At 39.3% G+C, this 25047-nt stretch overlaps 3 protein-coding genes across 3 annotated transcripts in view; 1 reads left to right on the forward strand and 2 right to left on the reverse strand.

Moving 5' to 3' along the window:
• The window catches only part of vsig8a (V-set and immunoglobulin domain containing 8a), a 25187-nt gene extending 21443 nt beyond the window's left edge, over positions 1–3744 (reverse strand). Inside the window, exon 1 of the mRNA XM_081613767.1 lies at positions 3636–3744. The gene's annotated coding sequence lies outside the window, so the exon portion shown is untranslated. The remainder of the gene's footprint in view (positions 1–3635) is intronic.
• LOC145554240 (tripartite motif-containing protein 16-like) lies at positions 2813–6343 on the reverse strand. Its single transcript, XM_081613763.1, has one exon. It carries the CDS (start codon positions 6197–6199, stop codon positions 4538–4540), a length of 1662 nt encoding a protein of 553 aa, XP_081469889.1. The 5' UTR covers positions 6200–6343; the 3' UTR covers positions 2813–4537.
• A 4253-nt stretch (positions 6344–10596) lies between these two features.
• LOC103474005 (putative flavin-containing monoamine oxidase A) overlaps positions 10597–25047 on the forward strand; it is a 66739-nt gene continuing 52288 nt past the window's right edge. The window contains exons 1-6 of the mRNA XM_081613514.1: positions 10597–11294; positions 11377–11464; positions 13189–13369; positions 13631–13745; positions 20440–20597; positions 22584–22673. Coding sequence (XP_081469640.1) covers positions 11177–11294; positions 11377–11464; positions 13189–13369; positions 13631–13745; positions 20440–20597; positions 22584–22673 — 750 coding nt within the window. The 5' untranslated portion in view covers positions 10597–11176. The remainder of the gene's footprint in view (positions 11295–11376; positions 11465–13188; positions 13370–13630; positions 13746–20439; positions 20598–22583; positions 22674–25047) is intronic.

The following is a 25047-nucleotide window of genomic DNA, read 5'->3' on the forward strand; positions in this document are numbered from 1 at the left end:
AAGACAATGCAGAAAGACCACAGCATAAAGAGAAAGAGTTGGGTTACAAAACAACATCCTAAACACAGCTCTGCTCAATCAACCAAGAACAACAGCAAACGTACAAAGATGTGGTGGTCAACCTGAACCAGTGGCGTCCAAAGACAGTCATGGTTCATTAGCAGGACTCCGGAGTCTTGAGGAGGAAGTTTAAGCGTGTACAGCTGGCAGGACACTGACCTTTGAGGACCGGAGCTGGACACCCATGTCTTAAAGACTACAAAAGCCCCTCGAAGGCAGAGATTCACATTCCTGTATGAGAATTACCATGAACATTCATTTGGAGCAACAATGAAAATCCAGTCAGACAACAGACCTAAATCCAATCGAGAATTTGCGGCAAGACTTTAAAAACAATGATCAATGACAACATGAAGAATGGGTGACGCATGGTCTCTGTTGTAGCATGTAAAACAAGGAAAGGTTCAGGTTGTGTCAGAATTGCTGCAAGGCACTGTTAACTTGTGTGCAAACACATGAATTCACATTGTTGTTTTGCCTGTGGCCATACCTGTGCTCATGAGCACCGCAGAGCATAACAGTAACCACGGTGGACAGCAAAGGTTGAAAGGTGTCCTCAGGTGAGAGCAGCTCTGTTTGCACGTAATCATCCTGTTTAAAATAGAGCAAGAAGAGCCTCTCCACTTACAAATCACAAATTAAACCTATAACCAGTACAATGTGATTAAAAATAAATGATATCATACCTGAAAAAGGGTACTGCATCCAAAAAGCTGTCCATGGAGAGCAGAGGAACAAATGAAGGTGTAGTGTTACTCCAAGAAACACCTCCTTTCCTTCTGGTTCTGATTGGTCCAGTAATTTTCATTTTTCACCTTAGCTTAGCCAAATCTTCTATAAAATCTTGCATTTTAAGCCAAATTGTATTGAAATACAGTAAAACCAATTAAACGGGTATTTATAAAGCATGGATCCATGTGCCTAAATGTCAGTCATTGTTCTGACAAAGACGTTAAAACAAAAAAATGCAAACAATAGGTAAAATACCTCTAATATGCTGAAAATATACCTGCAAAATTCAGCTTATATCTGCCAATTACCCACCTTTGTTTACTTTTTATGTAGGTTTTCCTCTACTTAAGCTCTCTTCAGACACTAATCCTGTCTTTATTTTCTCTTTTCATTTTATCAACATGACCAGAATATTGATTTTAAAAAAAACAACCTTCCCTTGGAAAGAAGAAAGCGTCTGCAATCCTGTTTTTGTCTTGGATACACAATATACCACATCCCGGTGACAGACCTGTTATTAAGCAGACGCTTTTAAATGGTAAGAAGGAAAACAAAGACAAGATCTTGGGTAGCAAAAGAAAACAACCCAACAACAGGTTTTTCAAGCAAAAATACAAAGCAGCACAGTTCATATACAATACAAGAGTTTCTGAAAGAGTAGATATATTAATAATAGACTGCTGGGCTTATCTCTGTGGCGCATCTACAGAAAAATCGCCTCTATAAATCAGATACGGTGGGGGATCTTTCAGAAGACACGCACAGAAAATGGATTAGAAATAGAGGATAAGGAGCTTTATCTGAACTCTGAGCTGCATGTAAAATATTGGACACTTTCTCCAGTTGTCAGCGCGTGTTTTTCACAAGCTTCTGAAAAACACTTATGTTTATTGCCACCAGTTTATAAAGCAGGAAAGTAAGCAAAATCTAAAACTGTACCAAAACCCTTGCTGACCTGTCACGCCAGTTCATTTTAAACTTTTGTAAATAAAACTTCACAAGTCGTGGATGGGTTCGGTTCAAAGAGAATATTTCAGAAATCCCAAAACACACATCCTTTTCTTTAAAAGTAACAAATTTGTTTTCCTTAAAAAAGGGGTTTTATATGTTTCCCACATAACCATGTAAGCTTCAGTTGTTATGAAAATACTGAATATATAAAAAATAACTTAAAATAAATTTCTCTTTGCATCATTGCTTTAAAATTGGTCTCTGTCTCTTTAAGAACTTTTGCAAAGCTCGACCTTCAGCACATCATCACATTAATACCATATGTGAAATTGATATAAATCATAATAATATATTTATTAATTTAGAGACTAAATACACATTCACTCGATCATTTCAGATTTTTTTAATTTATTTTTTGTTAAACTGGTATGTCAGATAAAATCCTAATGAAATATACAGTATCAATATTTGTGTTTTGTAACCCAATAAAACCACTTTCTTAATTTTAATACATTTTGAATAGATAAAGCTAGAAAAACTAGTCCTTGATTATCTAATGGTGTGATTAGTTGTTGGTTCAGATTTCACTTCTTTCAACGATTATAATGTGTTACACAACACCTTTCAAGTTAGACCTTTTACATGAAAAGCTTTAGATATAATAATCTTGTCCTCCACCATTTAAAACATGTTATTTCACCTCTTCCCAGCAGGATCGTTTTTCTACATGACTCAGATGAGAATTGTGAGGGGAGGGGGGGAAGGAAGAAATGAACGTATAAACTAAAATGTTTTTTTGTCTTTCTCTAGTTGCAAAACACAAAAAACACTAGTGGCTTATTTATTAATGAAAACTCCTCAACATGGTTCTGAAGTGCAGCGTTATGCAAGTCACTCAGGCCGAGCTTGATAACCTCTCTGACAGAGAAGATATGGGAATAAAATCTAGATTAGTCTGTCTGTCCTCAGTTTACCAGCTTGTGTAATTAGCTCCACAACATTCAGCGCCACTGAGGCAAAAGCGACGCCATGTAGGAGGAGTTTGCATATGAACTGCTGAACACCTAGATGAAGATAAACAAGAACTTTATTGCCATTGTGCAGCACAAAGAAGTTGCTTCTTTGGTAGCCAAAGGTGCACAAAAAGGACTTCATGCAAAATAAATAAACACAGTTAATGGAAACATAATAAATGAATGTACACTGTGGTATGTGTGGATCCCATAAACTAAGTAAATATAAAACTTTTCATCCACACCTTGTTAAATCAAAAAAGTAAGAAATAATTTTAAAACTTCTACATTTAAAACATTGCAGACATCAGGCAGAAATCTCATAAACAAACTCACGTAAGCAAATACATTGTTGATTAACCTTTTGAATCATTTTCCACATTCAGTCGACGTTGTTGCAGGGAATATGATCATCATTGAGTAAATTTCAGCCGTGCATGTAGGGTCCACATGACATTTGTTCAATTGGATCCTTCAGGTACAGTCACAGTTGGCAGAAAGGTTCCACCTCATTTTTTAAAAGAGCTCGAAATGATCTCATTGTACAAAGGAATCATTAGTGAAAGGGTAAAAAAAAAATATGTGGGGAGAAACCACAATAATTGCAGCTCAACAGGAAATGTGTGTCCAAAAGTCCTGAAAAAACAAAACTACAAAGACTAATTGTGTCCTACATGCAACAACAATCGTCTGTATGTCCGCAATATGGAGTTGTGTTGGGAATCAAATTGTGAGGCAGGCAGTTCTCTTGCCTCATCGCTGGGGGATAGTCTTTTTGCCCTCCAGCATTGTTCGCATGCGCAAAATGTCCTTATGTAAACAATAACATCCACGGGGTCTAGATTTGTAAATTCGATTATAATTAAGTCGGTGCCTCACCAGCTATGAACCTCACCGCACGTCACTGACTTGGTCCGACCTCTGAAACAAACACAAGCGTCTTGCACTAATGGAGGAATGTCTTGAGGACTTTTACCAAACACTAAAAGAAACTGGTCCTCTGGAGGTTAACGGGTTCTTCAATGTGTTTGGTTTGTTTGACACAATGCAGTGTGAAAATGAAACAAATGTTGCAGTTTCTGTTCCAAATCAAACCGAGCCTACGGGCAAATTATTTTAGACTTGATTAAAGCCCAGGTAAAAGACTCCTTGACAACGACTCCTTTTCAGGCTTGAATGCAGCTCAGGAGATCCCACTTCCCTCTCTGCTGAACTCTACAGAAACAGGAACAATCAAACCAGCTCCAGAGGAATTTAGCTGAATTTGAGATCAAATTAACAAACATGTAAATGTTACATCCTGCAGTTTTAAGGGGTCTAGTTTGCAAATTATTTTAGATTTGATTAAACAAAATAGAAAATAAAGTTGTTTTTCTTAAAAGAGGTCAATTTGGTTCACTCTTTTTAGATTTCGGTGAATTTCAGGAAAAGTGGTTTGATATATTTGTTCCTCTTTCAGGAGTTTAGGGACCACAGCCAACTACAATTAGCTAAAATCAACAAATACTTTGACCCCATCTAGAAACATTTAGAAACTTCTTCATTTTAATAGTTTCAAACACAAATATGTTTGATGCGCTTTAATACAAACAGTTGACACCTCAGCAACACGGCACAAGCCAACAGCCATGGTCTTCCTCATGTTGCCAATCAAACCAATTAAAGATTGGTAGGTTCAAAGATTTGGATGAATTTGTGAGGAAGACACCAACAGCAAGACACAATCACAGTGGAAACAGGGGAGGAAGTTCAGACTGAGATTAGAAATGATTAGAAAACTTTCAACATTTACTGAACTCTGCTGAGGATCCATAACCAACACAAACTCCAGCCAGTATCAGGTCAGTGAATCTGGTCTGGACTCTGTGGAGGAGAGTCATGGTTTTAGAGACGCTGTAGAAGGACAGAATACCTGCTGTGTGATCCAGGTACACTCCGACTCTGGAGGAAACTGGACCTGAGATGGAGGTTGAAATGTTGTTGTGTCTAAATTCATAACTGGTTTGGTACCAATCTAATGCCCATGATTTATCATTATATCCAAAAGCGCATTCATCCCCATTTCCTGCTCTGCTGATACTCTTGTATGCGACTGATACATGAACTGCTTTCCCTCTCTTCTCCACCTCCCAGTAACAACGTCCAGTCAGACTCTCTCTACTCAGAACCTGAGGATAATCACTAAATCTGTCTGGATGACTAGAATAAAACTGATCCTGTTTCATCCATGTCACCTTCCTGTTCCCCTCTGATAGTCTCAGCCGTCTGCTTGCTGTGTTTGGATCCAGAGTGATTTCACATGAATATCTTAAGAATCCAGCTCTGCTCTTTGGTTCTGGTTCTGACAGTAGAACATCCACCTCAGTGACCATCAGTGAGATGTTTGTCCATGAGTCTCTCAGGACGTCCTGTAGTTTGTCTCTGAGCTCTGACACAGCTGCTGTCACGTCCTCAAAGTGTCTCAGAGGACGGATGTTGATGCTGGATGAGTGTGTCGACTCACTGAGTGCTGGCAGTGAGGGGTAGTTGAGGAGAAACTGGTTGTGATCCTCTGTGTGTGAGAGCTGCTCCAGCTCAGCGTCTTTCCTCTTCAGCTCACTGATCTCCTGCTCCAGCTTCTCCTGAACATCTTTGACTCGACTCACTTCAGTTTCCTGCTGGGATCTGATCTGCTGCTTCACCTCAGAGCTTCTTTCCTGGAGGAGACGGATCAGCTGGGTGAAGATCTTCTCACTGTCCTCCACTGTTTTATCAGCAGAGCGATTGATGGCCTCCACCTCCTGCTGAAGCAGCTTCACATCTTTCTCCTGGTCCTGGATTCTCTGCTGGATGTTTCCTCGTCTCTCCTCCAGCTCTCTCTGCCTCTCAGTCCTTTCTGCTGCAGCTGACACTGTTTCATGGCCTTTATGTTCATCCATTAAACAGATGAAACAGATACACTTCTGATCAGTGCGGCAGAACATCTTCATCACCTCGTCATGCTTAGAGCAGATGTTCACCTGGAGGTTCTTGGACGGCTCCACCAGCTTGTGTTTCTTAAATGCAGCTGAATCATAATGAGGCTGAAGGTGTTTCTCACAGAAAGAGGCCAGACAGAATAAACAGGACTTGATGGCTTTCAGTTTTCTTCCAGTGCAGGAATCACAGACCACATCTTCAGGTCCAGCATAACAGTGGTCAGTAGGAGCAGCTTGGAGTCCAGTCTTCTTCAGCTGCTCCACTAAAGCTGCTAGGATGGTGTTTTTCTTCAAAACAGGCCTTGGTATGAATGTCTCCCTGCACTGAGGGCAGCTGTGGATTCCTTTCTGATCCTTTTGATCCCAGTGATCTTTAATGCAGTTCATACAGTAGCTGTGTCCACAGGGAGTCGCCACCGGATCCGTCAGTAGATCCAAACAGATGGAACAGGAGAAAGTCTCTCGGTCGAACTGATTCTGCTCCATTTCTGCTCTCAGTCACAGTGACTGTCTGAGTTTCTCTTTCTCAAAATAGAAACTGGTTTAACTGAATCTAAGACTCATGTTTCAGTGCAGAGAGGCTGCAGCCAATCAGGTTCACCCAAAGCAGATCTTGGTTACGACAAGCCTCAAAGTTCAGATCATAAAAATAATCCTGCCAATGTTACACCCAAAGTTTTATCAGACCATGAGGTTTATCTTAGGTAAAAAAGACAACAATGGAGACAAATGCGCCAAACTGTTCATGAGAAATGGACTCAATAAATTAAACATGATTATAAAGAAATATTATCAAGAAACATGATTAAATATTACCGTTTATAATAGCACATGCACTCCTGGATTTCCAGATATTTTTAGATTATGTCTCTCACTGTGGATATGAACCTGAGGTGAAAATTTCAAACCCTCCATGATTTCTAAGTTGGAGAACTTGCAAAGTTGCAGGATGTTCAAATACTTATTTTCCTCTCTGTTCTGGAAAATTATAGTTTAAAGTATGATCATTCTTGCAGCTAAGGTTAACTGAACTATGCAATATAGAGGTGCAATTTTATTTACATTTAACATATAATTGCAGCATTGTGAAAAAGACTTGAAATTAAAAGTTTCAGACTTTGGACTTGATTCGACTTTTGCCCGTCTTGACTTTGGACTTGAGGATAAAGACTTGAGTCTTAACTGAGTTTTGCAAAATACTGACTTGGTTCCATCTCTTAAACAAACACAATCGTCTCGCAGTAATGGAGGAATGTCTTGTGGACTTTTACCAAACACTAAAAGAAACTGGTCCTCTGAAGCTCCTCCATTTGTTTAGTTTTTGTGAAGAACGAGGTTGTGCGCAGTGTTTTCTTCAGAGGTTTTTGTGTTTTTACCTTCAGTGGTTCCTGGTGTAGCGCCCCCACAGGTGAGGAGGTTAACAGGTTCTTCAATGTGTTTGGTTTGTTTGACACAATGCAGTGTGAAAATGAAACAAATGTTGCAGTTTCTGTTCCCAATCAAACCGAGTCTACTGGACTACCAGTTGTTAAAACACTCTTCAGTATAATAACTATGTACAAGAAAATACTTAGATGAGACAGAATCACAAATGATTTTTTTGTGAAGGGAAAAAACCCAGAAATATTGAGGTGTGGAGAAAATTCAACTGGAAAAATTTTGATTTTTTCATAACCCTGAAGGTATTTCAAACTCAAACATGTTTGATGTGCTTTAATACAAACAGTGGACACCATCTTAGAAACACGACACAAGCTAACAGCCATGGTCTTCCTCATGTCGCTGTTCAGCGTCACATCAAGACAGTTCAGCTTCCCAAGCTTCGTTTATTTCAATATTTGTTTTATTCTTTATAACACATCGATATGGTTAGATTTAATATTATGTCAGGAGTTTCTTTCACTCTGGTTTTTAGTATTTTACACCATATAGCAGCTTTTTTTCCTACATGCAGACTAAAAACTGTCCATAAAACCATAAAACATTAAATGAGCGGTTGATCTCTGCAGCTCCTCCAGAGTGACCTGGAGCCTCTTGGATATTGTAACGAAAGCTCTTGTTTTGCAGATGCGCTTTAGTTTTTACGTTTCTGAATGATGGATTGAGTTTTGCCTCATTGGAATCAGCTGAAAACAGATACAAGCTACATTTTTCATGTTCCTAATGAGTATTTTTGTTTCCATTTCACAATTAACTTACCACTATTTGTTGATCTGCCACATAAACTGAATCCTAACAGACTAAATGTTGGTTACACTTCATCATCCTGAGTGTTTCTGACTTGTTGCCGCAGCGCCCCCTAAGGATCTTTTTCAGCATCAAATAAGACACTCTGGAAGAAAAGTTTCTGCACAATAGACCAGTGGTCCCCAGCCCCCGGTCCGTGGACCGGTACCGGTCCGTGGACCAATTGATACCGGGCCGCGCAAGAAATAATTACATATTTCCGTTTTATGTATTATTTGAGTCTGGAGGATCTTTTATTTTGAAAATTCTTTAACCGGATTCTCTCGGTTACTTGCGCGCCAACACTGAGGCCACAAGCAGCAAAATGAGTAAGAAACCGATCAGATGTCTTTGGAAAGTTTCTTTGCAAAGGGGAAAAGGCCTAGAGAAGAGACAGGAGAATGGATTTATCCCAGACCGGTAGGTGAGTCCCACATTACAAGCCCGCTCTGCGTAACATGCGGCGACCGGCTGCTAATGAGGCAATGAAGCTTCAAAATGCTTTGCCACGTAGAGATCGAGCATGCTGTGGATATAAGCAACACTTCAGGTGTCATTGTCTCTCATCACTCCCAGATGGGACCGTCTCGTTGCAGAGAAACAAGCTCAGGACTCCCGTTAGTCATTATGGTGAGTTACAATTTTCACGAAAGTAAAATGTTCGTTTTTGTGGCGCATCTGTATCTTATTTTGAAGGGATATGTAAACGTTACCATAGCGACCAGAGTCGGGCAGTGGTCGAGAGGAGATGAGTAGAGCTTGTGAGTCTTAAGTCTGGTTTAGATGGAAAGATTCAAGAATTGTCGGCCGATTTCCCAAATCTCTGTGACCACAGAGCTGATAAAAGTCCAACAGGTTCGATCGGTTCGTGTGTCCAAGGCAGGAGGAACACGAACCGATTCCAGTCACGAACATCACTATTCCAGAAGAAAATCCACAAAACTCCCAACATAGCATACAGGAATTTAGAATAAGCAAACACGGATGACGATGTAGAAGCAATAGTGATAGTTTGTGGAGTCATTTTAAGAGATAAAAGACGTAACAAAAAAAAAAAGGCGGTGGATAAAAGACAACGGGAACAGCCGCTCTATTTGCTGCACTATGATTTGGAGGTGACTATGTTTTTTCATAGTTGACATTTTTAACTGGACATAAACATAATAATATATAATAACGACCTTTACATATAATAATAAACATTTCCACATATCATCTCCTATATCCACCGGTCTCTCAGTCGCGCAGTATGTCAGCTGTTTGGGATTCCCCTCTGTTCTTACGTCACCGCGCTTTTTGATTGGCTACCTGTCACATTCAACAGGTTGTATTCTCGTTCCCAGACAGGAAAAACCCCACAGGCTTCGATAAAAAGGCCAAGACAATCCAAATTGGGCATACTCAGGCTTGAGCGGGAACACCAACATGCAGAAGCCTTATCTGACGGTTCACATCCCCCCCACCCCCTCTCCCCCGGGCCGCAGCAAAATTTTCCAAGTCTTGACCGGTCCGCGGTAAGAAAAAGGTTGGGGACCACTGCAATAGACGACCAAACATAAAACTTATTGCAATAATGATTATAAAACTTTCAACATTTCTCTGTAATCAAGTTTCTTTATTGAAGAAGTCCAAAGAGACGAACAACGGACATTTTTTCTGATCTAAATTTTAAAATATGAGAAGAAAACAGTATCAGTTCTGATTTGATGATTCAGGTTTTTTGGTTCACAATATAGAAAACAGAAGCAAGTTCAGACAACTTTGATCTAAACTGATTTAACAACAAATAAAACATTGAAATACATGGATAAAAAGTTAAAGAAAACCATTAGAGTCCAGAGAAGTTTTGATTTTCCTGAAATATTTCTGTCATAAGAATGAAACCACACTTAAACGTAAACATTTCCAAAACGGTACATTTAGCACACAAATAAACCTTCAGTTGTCTGCTAACCTGAAAATGAAGAGTGGTTTCACTTTCAGCATCACTGTGACTCCAGGATATTTCAAAAGAATCACTTTAAGAGAGGAAAACTGATGCTTTGGAGTGACCTGACCAAGGACCAGAACTGTATTTGTGAGAAAAATCTGTAATTCCACCTGACAAAGGCTGTGGACAAGAGATGTCTTCACAGTCTGAAAAATTTAGAGTGTTTGCTTTTGGATTAAGAGTTGATATACTGACTGTGTGAAGGCAACTGGGTTATTACATTTGGTTTACTTTCTTTTCTTTCTGACAGGTTTTAGGTTTAATCCAAGATATGTGGAAAAGAATTGGAAGTTATTTGTAATGCTCTCAAAAAGGGTGTGTGTAAACTTTTACATAGATGATCAAGTGATTTTTCTTCCTGTTTAAGGGTTTAGAGTTTGACACTAGTTATGATGCAAAGCAGAGAAATACTCTCATTAAACAAGTAGGAATGGTTCTGAACTGATGCTTCCTGACCTTTCCCCATCTGTTAACCTGTGCACTGTTTACAACCTACCTCTACTGTTAATGTCTAACGAGCTAACTGATGATTATATGGTAAGTAGCAGTGCTAAAGTAATGGCACTTAGCTGATCAGTAAAGATGGCATCTTTTAAATCCTGTTGCACACCAGCAAATCATGGAGGCGCCACAGAAAAAGCAGCATATGGAAACTCGCTGCGGCATTTAATGATGGAACGAGTCTGCTGCTCAAGATGCCAAGACGGAGCAGAGCAAGCTGTTGGTGTTACTCATGTGATGCACCGTATTTCAGTCTCATGTATGTGCAGGTTAACGGACTCTACACACAACTTCATTTTATCACTGGCTCTGCATCACATCATTTAAATCCTAAAAATTGCTAAGTGGGGACTTCATGGATTGGACTCGTCCTATGATTAATTGGATTGAGATCTGAGAGTTTACAGAATAACCCATCAACTCAAAGCTGTTGTTGTTCATTTCAAAATGAACTGAATTGGATTGACTGATAGACGTGTAATGTCAATACTGAATGACATAATAATCTTAACAAATGTCTCTAGCAGGTCATTCTTGATGTCACGTGTCATCCTCTTCATTTTAAGATGAAAACTCCTCCCATGGTCCGAGTCCCACACCGGCTGACCGTTAAGGATTAGACCCACCGCTCCTGCGGAAAACTTTCAGCCAATCAACATTTCAGGTGCGTGAAACGTCACCTCGCATTAGTGACAACCGTGTTTAACTTTTGGACCCACAACATTAGACTCACCTGAACTTCCAACATGACGGCCGACATCTGGGACGTTGTTATAGTCGGAGCCGGGCTGTCCGGGCTCAGTGCGGCTCATCTGCTCACTAAACGGGACGCCAAGCTGAGAATCCTGATCCTGGAGGGGAAAGGTTGGGAACTTTGCATCCTGCATGAGGAAAGTGAAGCCTTGAAGTGTGTCGTTTGCTTCATGACCGCTTGTGTTTCTGTCAGATCGAGTGGGAGGTCGCACCGTGTCCTCTGAAATCCCAGCAGCCGACGGTGCTGATCGCTGGGACTTTGGAGGACAGTGGGTCGGAAGGTAATTAAAGCCACACATGAGACTTTTTCCTTCTTTCTTTAATCTATGCATAATTAAGTTGGAATAAAGATGAGCTGATTTTAACACCTGCGAGCTGACAGGGAGGCGTTTGTCTCCGGTTTCCTGGGACCATTAGAAAAAGATAAGAGGTGAGCTGCTAATAATAAAACCCTTGAAAACTCCGAGTGGGGATTAGGGAGGATCAATATCCATCACACAAACAGATTAGACACATAATTGCTCATTTATATAAGAACTCTTGACTAAGGATGCTGAAGATGATTCTGCGCTCAGCTTTCCAGATGTATTTCCAATTAGTATCATCTAAAAACTTAATTTATTTTAGGAACTAAATTTAAAAAGGAAAACTTTTGAAAGTGTGAATGACAAACGAGAAGAAGAACACTGACTGACTACAGTAACAGGATGTCATGACCAAGCAATCTTGAGGATTACAAAGGATAACCTCTGAAGAAGTTAGCTGTTCAGTTCTCTGTGTTCAAGCATATTAATTGAAAGTTGAGTGGAAAGAAAAAAAAAATTTTGTTGGAAAAGATTCATAACATTTTTCCTCATCTCCTGTAGCATTCCTGCTGTTTTTTGCACATTTGTACTGTTTGCATATTTCTATCAATATGTTGATTTTAATGCAGAAATACTCGTGCACATTTGCAATTTTTTGAAAATAATACTACTTGGTTGCACATTTCTTTGGAAGGAGTTGAGTATTTTGAAGGACTGTAAATTATTTAATGTACTCTTTCTATACAGTAAGTTATTATTAATTCACTTTTTAAAAACTTTTATCTGTCTTTGGTTCCCTGCTGTGGCTGAGAGGGACTTTTATCTTCCACCAAACTTTCCCATATGTGTACTCTTTGAACTGCCAGGCTTTTACTGATGGCTCTTCCTTTTAAAGAAGTGACACCTGTACAACTGCTCTGTTGCTTAGGCCTTAAAATATGTGCTGGTTTCAATTGTCTGTAATCCAGAATAATCTAAATTAACCAAAATGTGAATATGTTTTTACCAAATCTTCTAAACGGTATGAGCTTTGCTTTTCAATCACTGAAACAAAATGAATCATTAATAATATTTGAATCTTATAACATGCAATCTCCACAGTGGAACTCAGTGCTGGCAGTATCATGATGTGGAGATGTATTTTTTGAGCAGGGATATAGGAGCTGTGTGATGTTAAATACAGCGTTGGTCTCAAAATACAGAATTTATCTCAAAGTATGTTTTTGTGTTAAATTGATTATTGAACATTTTAGAGGTGCTATAAAAGTTCTGACTCAGAGGGGCTTTACATTGTAAAAGTCATGTTATTTTCCTTCCACTTAACAAATTTTCACTACTTTTTGCTGGCCTGTCACATAAAATCTGAATAAAACATATAAACTGGCAAAAAAATATGTGAAAAGGAAATTTAATAACTTTGCAGGGCTTTGTGACTCTAACTTGCAACTGATTTAACCTTCAACATGTTTCAAGCTAATCGGACAAACAGACGTCAGAAAAGGACATTTCATAGAAAACAGACCCACAAAGTGAAGAATGCCGAGATTCAACTCAGAATCTCTTACAGTAAACATGGTTGTATTTTTTTGTGTGTGGTTTTTTTTTTTACTCAGCTTTAATCTGTTTTTCTGGTTACTCAAGGATTTTCTTTTATGAAGATTCATAAAAAATTTTTCATTATTATTTTTCTCCCCTCACAGCACACAAACGCACATTATGGAGCTCATAAAAGAATTGGGGTTAGAGGTGTATCCTCAGTTTAATGTCGGGAAGAAGGTGCTTCACATGGGTGGGCCCACTTCCAAAGTGAGATCCTACCGGACCAGCATCCCTGCTCTGTCTCCGCTGGTGCTGCTGGACTTCACCCAGATGCTGTGGAAGGTGAGCTGAGTAAACCCCGTCTCTACAAATTCAAACCTTCTTGGAAAGTTGGTGTCTCAGTTGTTTGGAGCAGAATGAGTTCTTTGGATTGACATGACAAAGTAGCACAGCAGCTCCAGTCTGGCTCAGACACTTCAGAGCAGCAGTGTGACGCGGTGCAGCCTCTGGTCCTCCCTCTTCTATCCGTATCAATGTGTGTGTTTTGTCTTCAAGGCGGTGAACTGTCATGTCGATCGGGTTCTGATTATACGCTGTTCTCAGTTTGACAGGCTGTGCAGAACGGTGTGTGTTCAGGACCCACTGAGGACCCCCAATGCGGCGGAGCTGGACAGCATGACGGTGCACTCGTACGTGGAGCAGCACGCTTGGACTGAAGGTCGGTTTCAGGTCCACCATGTTTAACCTTCTCCCTTTAACTTAATTAGTGGTTTTTAAATTAAATGCAAAACCTCTGGATGGGTATAAGTTGACACAGGCATAATTTAAAATAAACTTTTTTGAGCTTTATATCATCCATCCATCCATTTTCTTTCACCCTTGTCCCTCAGTGGGGTCGGGAGGGTTGCTGGTGCCAATCTCCAGCTAACGTTCCAGGTAAGAGGCGGGGTCACCCTGGACAGGTCGCCAGTCTGTCGCAGGGCAACACAGAGACACACAGGACACACAACCATGCACACACACACTCACACCTAGGGGCAATTTGGAGAGGCCATTTAACCTGACAGTCATGTTTTTGGACTGTGGGAGGAAACCGGAGTACCCGGAGAAAACCCACCATGCACAGGGAGAACATGCAAACTCCATGCAGAAAGACCGGGGCCGGGAATCGAACCCAGAACCTTCTTGCTGCAAGGCAACAGCTCTACCAACTGCGCCACTGTGCAGCCAGCTTTATATCATGTTATCAATTATTCCCTCATCAAAAAAAAAACATAACTGGATTGTTGTTTTGATTCTTTCATGCATCTTGAGTTTATGAGCTGCATGAAAACTACATATTGAGCTTTCTCTTTAACATAGTTGGACGACAATAAACCATCAAGTTTTTGTTTTCACTAAACCATTGAAGGGAAACTGCCAGTATTTACTTTTTTATGTCGTTTGGGCAAAGTTTGGTGTTTAGATGGAGATGCACCTTCTATTCGCTGTAGTTTTCATTCCAGGCCACTAGGCGGCTCTGCAATGTTAACATAAGGTCAAAAAGTTCTCCCTTAGCTTTTACCTCACTGGCTTCCACTTCATTTAGAAAACAGTAACCCATCTCTGACGAACCACGTTCTCGGGTAACATATTTATATTTCTTATTAGAAGTTGTGTTAAATTAGAAAACTTAAGAATCACCCTCAGAGTACTTTATCATCATCATCATCGGGGTGTGTTCCCAAAAAGTTTCACTATCAGACCCGGTTTCAAAAAGTACCAGAGACTCCGAATCAGTGGAGATGTTAGCAAGCGGCTAAATCATAACAAAACTCTAATGGGTTTTCTGAAGAGCAGCTTTGTGTAAAAGGGGCATAAGGCAAATAATATCACATCAATTCAGGTGTATTGTCTGAATCTGGTTGCCCTGGTGACTGAGTGACCAGATAAAGATTACCACCACACTGTCCCATGCCCAACAGCGCCCCTATACTCATCTCTACTGTATTCCTGTATGTCTGCATGAATGTGATGGATAATGTGGGTGTTGCTGCTTTTCATTAGAATGATAACTCACTCACCTTGTTATTTTGCCTCATTTTCAGTGGCCGTGTTTCAGTAAGGTGTTATTAGCATTTTCTTTAGCCTGATTTATAACACCTGCTTTCAGAGTAGCTTACAGCCCGCCTCAATGTGAATCCAATCACATGTTCAAGGCTGGGCTTTTACAAGCTGTGTTATCCCAACGCTAACTCCTGTGTCTTTTTCTCTGGCACCCAGATTGCAATAAACTCTGATTCACTTATACTAAAAATACCGTTAGCATAAGGATTGCTAGCGGTGTTAAGACCGCTCTGCTTCCTGGTCCAACATGACAGTTGGGTAATGTGTTGCTTCAGTCTCTGTGGGCTGTTTCAGGAAACACCAAGCACACCAAGCTCCATCTGTACATCTGTGTCTCTGTCGTACTAATCAACAGTATCGCCCCAGGCTGTATAACCCAGCATACATCCTGCAATCTGCTGTAGATAAAGCGGTGTCCTTTGCCCTGGAAGAAGTCTGGATTCCTCCTGCCACTTGTTTCCACATTATTCAGCAGTTTTTAGTTCTGCTCAACCAAATGAAGTGGGTTTTATTTTTCACACGTTTTGCCTGGTTTTCTTGAGAAATGTCATATTTTAGCTGTTTTCTAGCGATCTAGATGGAAAAAGTAAAGACCTTTTTGCCACGATTCACAATGACTAATTTACAGACTTTAACATTTGGATAGAGATTTGAGATGCATCAAAACAGTGAGAAATTCATACAGAAATTCAAACTTTGTTGTCAGTTCTTTCAGAAATCAACAGTAGATTCATTGCACATGGAGGATAATTTCAATCATTTCAAATTAAAATTTGGTAAAAGGTTTTCTGAACTCGAGGCTCGTGGGCCAAATCCGGCCCACCGTAGCTTTTTATGTGGCCCTCTAGATTCTAGACAAAACACCAATAATGCTTAAATATTATCAATCAAATCAATGCCATTTTCATCTGTTTACTGCCAAATTATATCAATCAGTCCCTCCAATACAACAATTCTTGAGAATTATTGTGGAAATTCACACAAAATCAATAAACTCCTGCATTTCTTTTGCACTAATACATTGCTTATTGCATATTTTTCTCAAACAATGGTAAAAAAACTTTATTTGTACTAAACAGCTGCCTCAGCCTTGATTGATGTCAGATTGTAGTCTATAATCTAACGAGTAACAAAAAGTCGCAAGTACCGTCACAAATAAGTGCAAGTATCGAAATATTTCCAAATTATTACCACAAACACTGAAAATATGTTCAATGATATTACTTAAATTTAAGAATTTAATAGTGTGAACAGGTTTTATTAATACATTCTGGCACAACCGGCCCTTTAAGAGCATTCATGATCTTGATTTGGCCCAAAACGTAAATGAGTGTGATGCCCCCCGATCTAAACACTCTTTGTTTGGGTGAGCAGGCTGCCCATTTGTCCAGAAGACATCCGGTTTTCTACCATGAAGTTTTAAAGAACTTCATTCTTCCATCTGCTGACCAGCTTTATGGAAATGCTGACTTTTATACTCCAGTAGGATTTGGTGCTGGATCACGCTGCCAACGGTACCAAAATCTGCCCCAGTGGACATTGTGTGGCTGTAGACACAATCTGTGGAGTATTGACAAGAGGAAGAAGAGAGACGTCAAACCCAACAACACAGATGACCTGAAGGGCTGTCATGAAAGATACCGCGAACCTCGCCTTCGTTCCTCGTTGAATAGATGCAGTCATTTCTCCAAAATGAGGTCCAATTAAGTTTTGAGTGTCGGGGAAATGAACATGATCTACAGAAGCCTGAAATTTCTCTTAGAAATGATGGAGTAGTGCACAGTGCATCTTTGAACAATCTGTTAAAGTTTAACGGCATTCAGAACATCACTGAAATCTGTTAGAGCAGTAATGAGACACGCCGCTGTGATTTCAGCAGAGAAATCAAACAAACCAGTAACAGGAAAACTACTAAATGTAGAAACTAAACCAAAAGGAGGAAAAAATAAACTGGAAAAGAAAAACACACAATGGAATAACCACAATGTAGTTGGCTAAACTGTTGCTCATTATAGTTGAGAAATCTGTCTGAGATAAATATAAGACTAAACCCATGTTTCTGTCATGAAACTTCCCAGTTAGCTCCATGTAGCATCATTTAGTACATCCTTTATCCATGTGGAATGTGATGGAGGTAGAAGATTTCCACAAGAGCAAAATCAACATCCGAGCCAGCAGATGCTTCCGGTTCGCTCTTGTGGGAACTGAGTGACCCTGGAAATGTGAGAACGCTATAGCACACAGATTTATTTTTTATTTTTTTACAATTTTTTGAGATGCATTTTATTCAGGTTTTCTATTCCTTCACTTTTATGTGCAGCTTTAAATTCAGACTAGTGGTTCTACGGAGACCCTCATATTCAGAACGGAGCATGGCGCTTGTTCATGTGGCACGTCTGTCTGCACATGCTGTGACAAGCTGGACGTCTGAAGTGGGACCAGGAAGTGGCGCTGCTGGGATTACTGGTCCATGGACACTGAAGGTCCAGCTCTGACTGTGTGGCACTGGTTCTTTACGCTTTCATATCTGATGAGAAGAGAAGGAAGATTTCAAGGCACTAATATCAATTGAGAGGCAGGAAACGATATTTGGGTAAAAATATAATGCATTACTCCATGACTGATCAAAATTTATTTCTGGGTATTTAATTTATTATAAGGCAAAATAGTTTGCTACTAAATAAAAATATTTTCTTATACTCATTCATCAAATTCCTGTTACTCAATAATCTGATTGTAAATACATATCGTGATGTACAAAGTTTGTACTTTTTCCATTTCAGAGAATTGAATGGTTTCACCCAGAACCTTTGTGTTTGTGTGCAAATGTTGGATGTGCATCAGATTTAAGGACCCATCAGAAACAATCACTATGTTGCAGCAATAGTCTGGGATTGTGTCATTTTTGACACAAAAACTGAGATGGAAATAAAAGACAAAGCAGTAACGATATGTTAGAAGATATTTTTGACACAATGCTGCACTGAGTTCATTTTAGCATCAGATTGGTGGTTGAATAACATTAATAACAGATCAAACGCTTTAACGAAATTAGTTGAGTTCATATTTATTCTACAATGGGGCAGCAAAAAAAGGTTTTTGATTTAAATATGTTACTTATTTGTCAATATGTAGTTGCGGTTAACTGGTTACAGACCCTGAAATTAAATTAAAAATGTGCAGATATAACTTGTTTTCTTGGTGTCTTCCATATTTAAATCTTTTCTCAACATGAACAAAATATTTACTGTATGCAGGCCTAAAAACACAAAACTGAACAAAATGACCATTTCTTGTTGTGCTTCTTAATAGCATTTATGAACATCAGAAATTCATTTAGCCTCTTTCTCGTAATTTTTTATTAAACTTTGTAAACCACACAGCCATGACCTTTCTTTTAATTCATCAGTAGAACCTGTTAAACCAGAGGTCTCTCTGTTTTGAGACCTTTTTGTCTGTGCTGCAAAGCTGCTGGTCTGTTATGTTCGTAAGAGGAGTTTCCTCACTCAACAGGCGACTCTGAGTGCAAAACCATTGTGAAATATTGACAAGGACATGACATGCATGAAGGTGGGAGTGAAAACGCTGCCTGCTCGTATTGAAAAGGTGAAGAAAAAAATTAGACGGTTGACGACAGGAAAACTCAGTGAAATGACCTCAAACTGACAAAATAGTAAATAAAACTGAAAATAAACAGCGAAACAGATTAAATGTATATTGCTTTTGAATCGCGGTTCACAATAATAAAAATAAATACATTTGTATAATAGATCTGTACAAAAATATTAAAAATGATAAGATCATAAGGAGATGTTAAACTAATTGTGTTCTCTAAAAATAAACATGTTTACTTTCATGTTGATTCTGAAGAAATTTACTTCTAATTCAAAAATACTTTATTAATCCCAGAAGGAAATTAAATGTTGTAACTCCTTAATTTAGCTTCTTCAGAGTATTATAGATGTTGATGGCTGTTGGCATGAAAGATTTCTTGTAGCGGTCTGTAATTCAGCGAATCTGAAGAAGCCTCTGACTGAAGATGCTCTGTTTTATGAAGATGATGGTCAGGATTATCCATAATTTTCCTGATTTTATGAAGAATCTTTCTTTGCATCATCATCTCCAGAGATGCTCCAGCTAAGAGAGGGAATGTTTCAGATGCAAAGATGTCGACCTTGTAAGTTTGAGACCAAAAAAATGACTTTGATGATTCACAAACACCTAATGTGGGCTGAAACAAGTGATGAAGAGGATAAAAATATTCCAATATATTTATAGATATCTCAGCAGAAGTTTTTATTGTTGTTGATTATTTAAAAATGTATCTCAGCTGGCCTAAAAACCCACTGTTTTATATACTACATCAAATACACAGGACATAATTTTGTTACTTTTGTTCATTCCAGTTCTGCATGCACTACAATGAACTGCATATTCATATTAGTCATGTGAAATTTGCAGCTGTCTTGTTCAAGCTGGTCGATCTGATTGCTGGCAGCAATGGGAGATGTTGTGGTTGCAGTTTGTCCTACATTCAAATGCAGATTTCACTTTTAAATTATGATTTGAAATGAGTTTTACTCAAACATTGTTAGTTTCTGATGGGAAATGAGACGGGTTGTTATTTAAGTGACTCCACCTGGCCAGCTTTTTGCATGTTTTTGGCGATGAGTTTCATATATTTAGAGTCAGAAGTCTTCTTGTTATGCTCCAGTTGAGGCTCTGGAGTGTCGACTCCAAAACATTGATGCTAATTCTACTCAGAAGAAGCATAATAGTAAAGTTAATACTCCTTTAAACCTTCCAGGAATGTTATTAGACTTGGGTTTAATTGTAGTGACTTGTGTATAAGATGCAAACTGACTGACTGGCTGAGACATTTTGTTTTCTAGGGTGAACTACGTGTTAGACTGTCTTTCCAGCTTGTTATGACAAGAAGAGGCTGCTTTGATGATGCATCTTGCCCTAAATCTAACAATGACAGGCCTAAGTAGGCGACGTTCAGGAAAATCGGTTGCTTCAGTTTGTGCTGCTGGTTGATGTGAGGAAACTTCTGGCCTTCGAAGTCTTAATCATATGTTTTTGTTAAAAGCAATGACTCTCTGTAGCGCTGAATTTATCGACTTGAGAATGAAAAGAGACTCGGAAAGTGACAAGATGATTACAGGTAATGGTTGCCTCCTCGAGTGGAACAGTGGATCCTTTTTGTTGTGCTGTTTTTACAACTTGTAAAAGTAAGCGGAGCTCTGTTACGGCAGGGAAACGGCTCAGATTACCGCTTGTTTTTATCCGCTCTTGTGTGGCAGAACTGAAGGAGCAGCTGGGAGTGTGCAGCAGGTCCGTCTTCGGCGTGGAGCCGTCCCAGATGTCCTTTCTGTTCTTCCTCATGTACGCCGCTGCAGCCGGAGGGCTCCTGGCGCTCCTGGAAAGCTCTCCTGGTTGTGCTCAGGAGTTTAAGATAAAGGTATATCCCTCACGTCCTCCCACTCAGACTCTGCTGCAGTTTTAAGAACCGGAGACGGAGCCGAATATCTCCCCTCTTGAGTTAAGCCGAGCCCGTTCAGCACAGCCTGCTCTGGCCGCGCCATGTCTCAGTGAACACGCAGCTTTTCTTTGGCCCTTAAACATTGAATTACAGCATCCTAACACCCCTGGCTCCAAACTTGATGTGGATTTTTTGCTACTTTTCTCTGTATTCCCCCAACATGAGACCAGTGTTTCCTCTGTAATCTGTTTTTGCGCTCGCTCTCTCTCTCTCCTCCTGCAGCGCTAAAGTGTAGAAATGGCTGAGAACCAGTGAGAACTAATGGATTAACAAGGTCAATCAGAAAATGGCAGCACAGCTTTTGGTTCAAACCTCCACAAAAGGCTTTTTTTTCTTCTTTCTTTCTGAGATTCCACTTTACTTTCAGCAGCATTTTTATGATTTAATTCCAGATATGCCCTGAAGAAATAACCGTAAAGATGGAGACCGCCTGAGATGCAGTCATACTGTAAATGTCATCAGGAGCAGATGTAGCGAAAGAGGAAAGAAATCCTACACCTTTACTACTGCATCAGTTTTATTTTTCTTTATGATAATTTTTATAGGTTAATCTGAAAATTAAGACATAGAAACACTTTATTGCCATTCAGCTGCAGCATACTGAGCAAAATGCATCAAAGGTACATATGATCTGATTTGACTCAGATTGCGTAAAGATTGCGTAAGCATCAAACATAAACATTAGGATTTACAGATTTTTATCATTTTTAAATAAATCTTTCAGATCTGAATCAGCCTTTGAAGCCGAATCTGTGACTTTACTTGAGTAATTCATCATTTACTTTGAAAAGTAAAGCTGGTAATGGACTTATTAAATGCAAAATGAGGTATATTTCTGTTCATGCTGATTATTTCTCTCTTGGTTCTCCAGAACATGACTGTTAAAATAATTGCTGACTCTAAATTGCCCTCAGACGGGCTGTCAACTCGTCCCTGTCGAAAATCAGTTGGAAAATTTGCTTCATCAGTAAAACTTATCTTGAAAACAGTTTGTGGTGTGGTTATGATGGATAACGCTTGTGAAGTTGTGATTTTTTTAAATTTTATTTTTATGTCTTGTTTGTACATCTTTCCTGCAGATTGTGTTGAAAAGAATTTTGAATCTAAATCACAAAAGTTTGTTTTGTTTTTTTGTTGGGTTTGAACGAGATTATTATCAGAACTTGAGAAAACCAACTTCAAACGTCCTGATGGAGTTGACATGATGACAGTTCAGCACCTCGATCACTGCAGTTCAGTCAAAACAGACGGATTTATTGTAGAAAATCAAGATTTCCAGCTGCTTCTTTTCACTACTGCTATGTTTTGCATAGTGTAAAGTTTTAGACAGTTTTCTGGAGAAATGGCAAGCTGATCCCTGCAGAGTAAGAACAGGAGGCAGAAAGTAAATACCGGACTCTAAGCTGACATGAACATGCACACAGGCCTGAAACCACGTGATTTAGCAAAGTCCCAAATATAGTGATGTACAACTCTAGAAAAAATTAGATCAGTTTCTGTGATTTAGGTCTGCATAGGAATACGTTTGAGTAAAATGAACTTTGTTCTTTTATTCTATGAACTGCTGACATTTCTCTTTTCAAGCAAAAATTTTGTATTTATTTGCAGAAACCACACCTCAAATGATACAAAGAAAACAAGTTTATATTCATTTAGAAACGGCAATACAAATGTTTTAATTCAGAAATCAATATTTGGTGGAACAAAATAGCATTCATTCCAGTGCTCTCTCAATTTTTTTCCAGAGCTGCACAGCCTTGAAATTCAACAGAAATCTCATGCTTAAACATCTATATCCATACATGAAATGTAAATTGGATCACCGTCCCTTGTTTGGTCCAGGAAAGGCCATTAGCATGCACCAAGTCAAGCCTGACTCATGGTGCCGTATCTGTCTCTCCACAGGGAGGCACCCAACAACTTTCCGAATGTCTGGCGCAGCGGGTTGGCTGGAAGAACGTCCGGCTGGGCTCTGCTGTGACGGCCATATGGCAGGTAGAGTACAGTAACGTCTCACTCGGGGACTGATGAGGCGTGACACTGAGATAACAGCTTCCTCACTGGGGAAACAGGCTGTCTCGTGTGAAGGCACTCTCTGTTCCGCCTGATTTTCCCCTTCATCCACAGCTGAGAGACCCGAGCAATGAGCGCATTAGACCCCATCAACATTACATGTTTCCTGCAGGTCATGCTGGCTCTTAATGCATTTATTTATTTATTTATTTATTTATTTATTTATTTATTTATTTATTTATTTATTTATTTATTTATTCACAGAATCTAAAATGTTAAATATTCAACATGGCATGTTGTACAGAATTTCATGTCCTCCAAAAAGCCCCAGTGGACAGAATGACCCTTTGCAGCATTCGTCTGCAGTTCAGCTTAAATAGGAGAAAGTAAGCACACCCTTTCCCCACGGGGTTTCAGTCAGAAGCTGTTGGATGCATTTGGTTTTTCACAGTTTGCTGGTCTGAAGCTTTTCAATGTGTGTTAACACCATCCTGACATGGTAAGACATTAGCAGTGACCTTAAAGAACAGACCGACTCCCTCTGGGGAGGGCTACAAGGTGATCTCCAAACTATTAAAGTTTTCAGGGGGAAAGCTTTTTTTTACAAGTGGAAAAAATTATTCCACGCTAATTTCCTCCCAGTATTTAGATGAAACCAAGAACTTCATCTTAAATTCTACGGACGTAAAATGTTTAAGTTCATAATAATATGTAACCACCAGACTATGAGCCCTTAAAATCTTTAATTCGACCCCAAACTCCTCTGCAAACCAAAGTATTGTAGTATTCAGTTACTTTAGTAATTGATTATTTTCATGAGTAATTGATTTGAATAAAAATTTGGCACATTCTACAGACTTTTCATTTAATCACTTTGCATTTTTGTGTAATATTAGAAATGCATTATAAGGTGCAAATAGATGAATATTCTCATTAGTTTTTTGAAAAAAACATGTTTTTTGTTAAATTACATTCCTTTAGTGAATTTGAAACAGGCCGAGCTAAAACTAAACCAGCCAAGGACTTTTGGATAAAACATTTTTACAAAGGTCTTTTTATCTTAAAGAAATATGTGTATTTATTTTGTACAAATTTGTTTGATTACTTCTCTGAATATTATTATTTTTTCAGCAACTGGCAATTTTTGAGTTTGTATTTAATTTACTGCTTACTAAATCAGTTGACAATTTTTTCAGTAATCGATTTATCACCATTGATACGATTAATGTTCCATTTTTCTGATGGCTACAAGCAGACAAACGATCTCAATCTCACCAGTTGAGTCCAATTGTTCTGGGATTCTAAGAAAGCTGCAAACCTGAAACACATTTGGTCAGAAAGGTCAAATTTTTCTTTACTTAAGAAGGGACTGCAGCTTGATTTTTCATCCCAGTTAAAAACTGCAAATAAAAAAACTCATACGAACTTCTCTTAAAATCCAAAGTGGTGAAAAAGGTTGTATAAAAACGGGCAATTTATTTTACTCCACTACCAAGTCACCGGCAGTTTGTTGCATTTCTGTTGCCTTTTGAGCTACAAAAGAAAGAACGCGACTGCAACATGAAAGAAAATCCATCTGCTATGCGTCCGCCAGGTCCTCCTCCAGCTGAGGTTGGCCGAAGCTTTTAGTTTGGCGTGCAGCGTGAACTGGGTGAGAGGCAGGACAGAACCTTGACATTTTGCCCCATCTATCAAAGTGCTAATGCTTATTGACGGAGAAACACATTCACGCCGACACTCTCAGCCACGGGCGTTATAGAGTTTCCACTTCACGTCGGCCGAAGCGGCGGCGCGCGGACAAAAGCTCTCCCAGCTGGGGAGGTTGTGTTAACACCCAGGATGGTCCTGTTGAAAGACGCCCAGAACAGCAGCGCGATGCATTTCAAACCGAAGCAGAACACCAATGTCATAATGATATTGGTGTTTCTAAATCAATGTGCTGGAAGCTACAAAATCATCCATCAAAGACTCTTTACCACAGAGATGCTTTATTGACTTAAATGGAAAATATCAGCTGAATTCAACAATGCTCTATTCATCCCAAATGGAAATTAAATGTTGTAACTCGTCTCTTAAGAGTTTTTGTGGATGCTGATGCTGTGGGCAAGGATTTCTGATAGCAGTCAGTCTTGCAGTGAATCTGATGAAGCCTCTGACTGAAGTTTGTTGACAGGCTCGATTTCCAGTCAGCAGATATTTCACATTAAAATGCCCTGGATGACATCATCAGATGCTGGAAAGCTTTGTATCTGCTTATCCTCTTCATTGGCTTTTGCTGTTCCTCATTTAATCTCTGTCTGGCCAGGCAGACACACGCTGGAGTAGGGGATATAAGGACATTATGACCGATGGAAGA

The sequence above is a fragment of the Poecilia reticulata genome, chromosome 12 (genome assembly GCF_904066995.2).
Source record: "Poecilia reticulata chromosome 12, P_reticulata-male-v2, whole genome shotgun sequence".
Lineage (NCBI taxonomy): Eukaryota > Metazoa > Chordata > Actinopteri > Cyprinodontiformes > Poeciliidae > Poecilia > Poecilia reticulata.

Bases quoted from the DNA above. Each gene is read 5' to 3' on its own strand.
- LOC145554240 (XM_081613763.1), bottom strand. From the start codon at position 6,199: ATGGAGCAGAATCAGTTCGACCGAGAGACTTTCTCCTGTTCCATCTGT.